Raw genomic sequence first — 7919 nt, 5'->3', positions numbered from 1 at the left:
GAGAATGCTGATTGCCAATTTAAAGTTGTGCAAGGCTAATCAGGCAAAGTGCACTGACAATTCTGAATCATTTTTACATAAAGCAATTTTTAAAAACATTTACTGAGATCCAATGGACCTTTTATGTCATGTATCTTACAAGTATATTAACTGATTCTTAAATGATTCCCGCACAAAAATCAAAGTAGCCCCGTTCCACCAGTCGCAGTTCATGTCACTTTCCACTAGGCGGTGCTGTCGCTCCACTATAGCAATTTGGGTGACCTGCAAATGACAACAGATATATTTTAAATCGGTTAAAAGGAAAATAATATTTTTCATAGTGCATTTAAATGTAGCAAACATGAAAAACAGTGATATCTGTAACGTGTTTTTGGAGAAATATAAAAATTCAAGATTAACATTGGAATTGCAAATACCCCCCAAAAAACGTTCAAAATCAAAGACAGCTGACCATGTGCTCGCTTAAAGGTTAGAAGTTCCACATGACTTGTTTTGGAAATTTACCATTAAATAGTTGCATAGTAAAGACTTCTGATCGTGAAAGTTTTGTGAGAACAGAATGAAGAATTGTTCATAAGAATTTACACGAGTTGCAACTTAAATTGTGACAAAAGCCACAATTTTTGCCTGCATTCTTTGTTCGAATGATGTTCCTTCGGTGAAATTGTAAAATATGATCTTTGTAGAATGGTTAATTTGTACATTAAGTAAGGGTCAGATGATTCGCAGTGGATTTCGAGAATAAGGATGACTTTTTTTATTTTCTCAAAAAATCACTATTCTGGGGTGAAAACTAAAATGTTACAATGTGTAGCAGAATTAAGACAAATGGAAATACGCAGAGCGAATCTTTTCAAACTGCAACTATCGACTTTAACAGGCGTAAACATTTGTTTATTTCATTGTGTGCGTCAGCCCCTAAAGCAATAATCAGAGTCATGTCTCCAATTTAAACAAAATCTCATTGGCAGTCAATTTTACAATCTCCCTTTAAAATACTTCTATCGGGTCATGTTGTAATAGTTTCCAATCATTTCTGAAACATCCTTCACGCGTTTGAGGGCAGTTACAGATCGAAAAGTAAAATCAACTAAATTGCCCATTGATTTGACTTCTCACATGCTAGCTGCATCGCCATGCCCCGGAATAAATTAGCTGCAAACTGATAAATATTCGCAATAGAAAATATGAATAAGGTCTGCAGTTAAATTTAAATTACATCTACAGAATGGCGTTCGAAGCTCAATTTTAATTTTATAAAACTGTTCCCAAGAATTCGGCAAAAATAAACCCGTGTCTGCCGTTTCTTTTAAAAAGATACTTCCCTGTTTTATATTAGTCACGTATCCCGCACTCCTTGTTGCAATAAATACCATACGTTTATTTGCCGCCGATCATTGAGGAATCTGCCAATAAACCCCGAGAAGTGTTAAGTTGTTCTTTCGGGTTTCTGGCGCCGTTTCCCTTCGATTAGAAGAGGTTTAGTGATGGCTTCAGATAGCAAAGCGCAGAGAATAAAATCAAGCAGATAAGTAATAAATCGGATGGGCCAGGTTTTTAAAATAAGTAATTGATATGAATGCTTTATATATATATACAAAAGGAGGCAGCAGAAGGAGAGAGATTCTCGCCGTTACCATTTCTCCGTAAACGAACTATTTTGGTGAAATGGAGTTTAACTCAATAGTGAATTGGCCACGTAAATATGTACATAACAATGTTACAATGCCGTCTATTAATCACAATGCTGATTGATGGAAATTGTCCTCGTTGTGCAAAAGTGTGGTTTGTTGGAAATTTTAGCGCTGAATGTGATTACAGCCTCGATTCTATCGTGCAGCCATCATCAGCTATTGGTTCTATTTCAAGGTAAAAATTCGCGAACACTTTTATAATTAAACAATAATAACCTCTTTTAATTGTGACTTTTTAGCTGACTGATTTTCTTTCATGCAAATAAATGAAAAGTTACTGAAAAGGAACGTTGCAGTCTGCAGCACATTTTGGACTCATTTGAAATGCGCCCATTGGGGTGGAGTGGAAGCAGCGAGTGAAGACATTTCTGACTTTATTTCCCTGAAGCACGCTGTGGAGCTGAGGCAACTGCCGAAGCGTGAGGGACAAAGTTCACTGGTGGATACAAGTTTAACAGATCAAGGACTCTTTTCGTTTAAACTTTAAACTCAACCGCTGGAAGCAAATAAATTGGGATTCACTTTATCCACCAGCGATTCAGTTTATCTGCGACAAAAGCTAAGCAACTGGGGGACATGCATGCCTATCATCTCAGGCTTGCTGTTCCTCCCGATGCTGAAGTCCTTGGTGAAATTTCTAACCTCAATCTGCAAACTTTGTGTTTGCCTGGAGACCCGAGCTGCTTTTCTGGGCAATGACGTGTGCCAGAGTTGAAATGATGGAAAATGTATTCACAAGCATGATTTTCATTAACTCGCAATTAACCTCCAAGTTTCAGTCAAGCGAACCTACTTTGTTTTCAATCTGAGCCAAGGGTAACTATTTTTCGCGTTATTTGTAGAAGAAATATTTCATATTTACTATCTTAAAGTTGCCTGGTGCATTTAAAAAAATAAGCTTCCACTTCTGTTTATCAGCCGCCCACTTAAACCCACCAACAAGAATTATTGTTGATTGATAACAGTTTACATGTAACTTACAGGAATATCTATGCGTCAACTACACTTAAGCATGGGGTTGGAAATATATATATATATATGTGTGTGTGTGTATGAGTGTGTGTGTAAATATAAGCTGAAGACAGACAGATTGACAGAGCCACGCAGATTCAACAAGATTTACAGAAAGACCCAATGAAAAATAATCCCTAATCTTCATTCTAACCTTAGCCTTTCAGTCCTCTGGCTTATTCTCCTCATTTTTGACTATGTCTTGACCTTGAAACCAATCTCACCTTGTTGTGTTCTAAAATCTAATTGCTGTGCTGTAACCGGGCCAGCTTCATTTCTGTTCAGTTGAGTGGCGCACGTATTTCATGTTTTCTGTGATGCGGCCCGCCTAATTGTAATGAGAGTGTGCTGAATATATTAATCCGCATGTTATCTTTTTTGCCCGATCTGTGTGCCCTCTACATTTTTTTACCCCCCCCCCAAAAAAAATCATTTTCCAGCAGAGACGTGTTGCCCGCGAAAGCGGTAACTGTAAACGGCAGACAACGACCTTCCCAGCTGGCTGACTACTGAGTTGCGGTTTCTGAAAGCGAAGCAGCCAGAGCAGTGAGGCAGTTGTGTACCTACAGTATTAGCGAGTATGTTCCACAGGGGCATCAGTGCATACAGGACCTGCATTGCCATCATGAGCACACTGTAAACCGGGGGACCCAAAATAACATTCCTCCTGTGCTGTTTAGCAGTGATTTTGTTGATATTCATTGGCCATTCCAGAGTCTGCACAGATGAGTTCATATTTTGTGAATCCATTCTACTCCAAGTACAAGCCCGGAGAAGCTCTCAGTCCCACTTACTACGACTGCCGGTTTCCACAGGACGTGACCAGTAGACACACTGTCGTCTATGGTCCCAGCACCGGCGCAGGCTTCCAGCACCCAGCTCAAGTTCAAGATTTTTACCACCATGGGACATCTGCACTTCCTAACGCTGGCTTTCAGCAGAATCCTTGTGGAATTACGTGTCACGGTGACCCCTCTAAATTTTACGGATACGATAACTTACAAAGACAGCAAATTTTTACGACACAGCAAGAGGCCGATCTGGTACAATATCCTGACTGTAAATCGTCCAGCAGTAATATTGGCGAAGAACCAGAACACTTAAATCAGAACTCGTCTCCTACTCAAATGTTTCCCTGGATGAGACCTCAAGGTTGGATATATTAGAAGTAGCTTCCATCTCACGTTTTACTGCTGCTCAGTTAAATCGCCAAGGTGTTTTAATGCGGTCTATAATAGTCTTGTCGGCTTTTATAGGAGCACTTTCTTTGTATGGCATGGCCGTTCAAAGCAAAGATTTGTTCCTATGTGTGTCGCTCTTTGGTTGTGTGCATTTGATTCCCCCCGTACTGATTGTCTTTCTGTGATTCTCGTGTTCTTTAGCAGCGCCCGGGAGACGCAGAGGGAGACAAACTTACAGCCGTTTCCAAACCCTGGAGTTGGAAAAGGAATTCCTCTTCAATCCGTATCTGACTCGGAAGCGAAGGATCGAGGTTTCACATGCCCTAGGACTGACTGAGAGGCAGGTGAAGATTTGGTTTCAGAACAGAAGGATGAAGTGGAAAAAGGAAAACAATAAGGACAAATTTCCCACCTCCCGGAACGACGAGGAGGAGGAAGAGGTGAAGAAAGAACAGGAAGACCCCGAGCAGGAGACAACAGAAAAACAGACCAAGTAACTTTACCCCCTTTGGCCTCCAAGCGAAACGTCATTCAGTTTGCGCTAATTCCACTGTTAAATGTGTTGAGGGGATTGAATCCTACAACACAGCCATGGTTGGCTCGATGTAAACAATCCACCTGTTTATTGTTATCGAAGTTCTTTAGAGCCTTAATTCGACATTATTTCTAATGAATCCTGTGTGCATAATTTTAACATTCCCCCCTCCCCACCCATCACACCTTGACAGATCAGCCCTCCTATTGCCGCTCCCTTTAAAAGTGGAAAGCGGCGAAAAAACTCAAAAGAAATAGCCATTTGGAATAAAGATTTTATTGCTTTTTAATAAGACGAAAATATGAAATGATATGGTGATTGATTTAGTTTGCTGATTTTATTTCGCATTTTTTGTGATTATACCCAACAACATGAACTGCCTAATAGATTGGATAATTTGGAATGTATTGCGAACACACTTAATTAATGATAGAGAAAAAGAACCGTGCACTTACGATGTGTCTTAATTACTGTGCGTGTGAAATAATTGGTGGTGTATTGCGGCTGGAAATTCTCAACCATTACCTATCTCCGATACGCATATTATAAACACAAGCAAAAAAATAAAAATAAAAATGAATTGCAAGGTATTCCGCGGCAATAGTCACTTTTTATGATGGTCGAATGTGATTAAATTAATAAATGTTGATTAAATTTAATTGTCTACTTGTTTCATTTAACGACGAATATCTCCAAAAGTAGATCCAACAGGAGTAGAAACTCATTGTGCTCGGATTGAGAAAGTTAGCCGGAGTGACTGGGTCACTACCTCGCCAGCTTTCTGTGACTGTTTGGAGGTTGTATTCCTCGCAGTGAAATCAGATGTCGTGTATTTGTGTTTGTTTAGCTCCGTGGCCACAAGGTGCTTGTCTCCCCATACCGCACCGCCGCTCTGTTACTTGGGTGCAAAAGCCTGAAGATGGCGTAATTCTTTATATGTAGTTATAAAAGTTAATGATATAGCCGATGATTAGAATATTAGTTTATCTGTGCCTCAAGTTAAAAGTCTTCCGAATGACCATTGGCTGATCAGATCACATGCCTGGCTCATGTGTGGCTAAACCGACGCTGTAAAAGTTAGTGTTTGGTGTTTAACTGCGGTCTACTGTACACGTATATCAGCAAATCTCGTAAAACCGACAATAAAATTCTAATACTACAAATCACTGGACAAACTGCGGATTTCTGGCCTCCATTTTATTCCTCCCTGCCGTAAAAGCTGGGAGCGAAAGCAAAATCTTCAGCTGTCGAAGAATCTTCCGGCTTCCCATTACATTTACCTTAATCGGCGATTAGGCCAAGTCGAAACTCTAATAGAATCAGCGCGGGGGTGCTGCCTGCAAACCGCAGCCGTAGGAATTGAAAATTTCCAGTCTCTTCCTTTTTGCGCATGATAAGCCTAAATTAAGGAAAAGTATTGATAAGAACAGACAGGAAACAATCAAAAGCGGGAGAGAAAAACGAAGCAAACATTATATAAATATTAAATAAACAATTGAAATCGCGCGTTTATTTGCAGAAGATAACATTTAACCAGTGGGTTCCAGAATCCATAACTTCAACCATCTCTGCTGCACCATACAGCTTCGGGCTTGCAATCGAATTGAATTATATGTTAGATAACTAAAAGACAACATCCTCATTTTATCAGGTAGTCCGAGAATATGAAACAGCAATTAGCTCGTTCAAGGCGGGCAGCAGTTCTGAAATTCCACTTTTGTTTAAACAAATCTATGTTGTCAATTTCACATATTCTAAGCTCAGCGTACGACTTTAAGGCAAAATATATTTTGCAAACTACATTGGCTATTACAATCTGCGCCTGATCGAAACAGATAAATAATTTTACAGAATAAATCAACTCGGAAAAAATGTTTATTCTTGAAATTGCCTTCTCGTATCTGAAGGGAATTCTCTGTCCCAAATGAAGTGTTCATAAGTCTCTCTTGTTTTACAACCAGATGATTTCACCCCCCCCCCCAATATTTTTGCACTGCGTTCCGTTTTTAGAAAACATGCAGATTTAAAGTTTCATTCACTCTGTTAGCAAAATGTTCCTCATTTTTTAAAAAAAGGTTAATTTTGTATCGGCTCCCATTTGCAAATCGGACGGTCAAATGCGGGTCTTCACCGGGATAGCGGCCACCAAAATGACCGCACATTCAGGATAGATCTAGGCCGTATTGATAACCTTATCAAATGTTAGGAATCGCCTGTTTTCTCTGAAAGATGATGCACTGAACGGCGAAGCATTGAATGGAATTCGTATTTTGAGATCAGCGTTGCTTCCACAGATTTTTAATAAAGAATGGAGATCAAAAAAGCCAAACATGCATTAAAAACTCTCCCCTGAATCATTGCAAAATGTTCAATGTGGTTCTTCAAGAACCTTCATTTGGGTTTTTTTTAAACCTCTGCAAAAATTCTTCCACCACTGACTCTCCAACAGCATCCACCCCAGACCGAGTCTTTCTCCTTTCACACTGAGAGTAACTTCCACGGCCGAACGTTCTATTCAGAATGCCTTCAATTGGAGGCTGCTCCTGTACTAGTTTTATTCTTATCATAAATTAAAAATGAGTTACCGGCACGTATCTGGTTACGCTGTTTTTGATTTTTATCCCTCGTAAGATCAGATCAAAGCATCAAACCAGAGGTAACCGAGTGATAGATAACCTTTCACTCGAGTTAAACCAGCGAAAAGCATATGGTTAAGGGGAAAATATACATTTTAACCATCATCTTTTTCCGTCTCTCAATGAATGGAGTCGCCGTGAATTGGACACGGCGGAGCATTAGGTGCCAAGTCCGCTCACCGCCACTAAAGGGAGAAATTACAAAGCCGACTGATTTAAATGGTTTAGATGCGTAAACCCAGCGCCGGAGTTATTTTATCCGGTTAAGGCAAGCCTTGGTGACCAGTGGCATGTGTTCTTGTATTTGATACAGATCCACTTTCTACTCACAATGGATACACAAAGAATATAATACAATGCTTCCTGTGATTGGAATGGAAGTGCAACATATAATAGTTGCCTATATATACACACCGATATTTAATCTTCTATCTCTGACCTGTGCAGGATATACCATATAACATTTAGAATAAATTAGTAAATGCTTTTATTATTGATCGCCATTTGAAGGAAGGAAGTCGCCGTAGTTTTGCTATACTTAATGGACAAACACGCTTCTGCTTGGTTTATTTCCTACTCTTCACTTGGCCATATCGAATGGGCTGTGAAAATCAGGGCAATAAGAAAAATAAGTGGATTTCTGCTGCATAACTGGCGGCATTGGAGATTGTGATCAGCCCACATTTAATCATTTGTTGACCTTGCCTTTTTCCCCCCAAAATTCGAATGTCTCTCCTTTGACTTATTCGAACCATGAACTAACAAACGTCTAGATGCACACACAAATGGCAGTGATTTGATTGCTGGACTGCGGAATAACTACTGCATTGGGAGAGGTTTCTCCTTATGTTGTCGCGGC

At 39.8% G+C, this 7919-nt stretch overlaps 1 protein-coding gene across 1 annotated transcript; it reads left to right on the top strand.

Annotated features, from left to right (window-relative positions):
- Window positions 1-3106: 3106 nt before the first annotated feature.
- On the top strand, window positions 3107-5083 carry LOC145350073 (homeobox protein Hox-D8). The gene is made up of 2 exons (XM_080198934.1): window positions 3107-3860; window positions 4091-5083. The coding sequence occupies exons 1-2, from the start codon at window positions 3434-3436 to the stop codon at window positions 4384-4386; spliced, it is 723 nt and encodes a 240-aa protein (XP_080055060.1). The 5' UTR covers window positions 3107-3433; the 3' UTR covers window positions 4387-5083.
- Window positions 5084-7919: the final 2836 nt, after the last annotated feature.

Source organism: Carcharhinus amblyrhynchos, chromosome 11 (assembly GCF_965287045.1).
Source record: "Carcharhinus amblyrhynchos chromosome 11, sCarAmb.v2.hapA, whole genome shotgun sequence".
Taxonomy (NCBI): Eukaryota; Metazoa; Chordata; class Chondrichthyes; order Carcharhiniformes; family Carcharhinidae; genus Carcharhinus; species Carcharhinus amblyrhynchos.
Note: the sequence above shows the minus strand (reverse complement) of the source record. Positions and strands in the feature narration are given on the sequence as shown.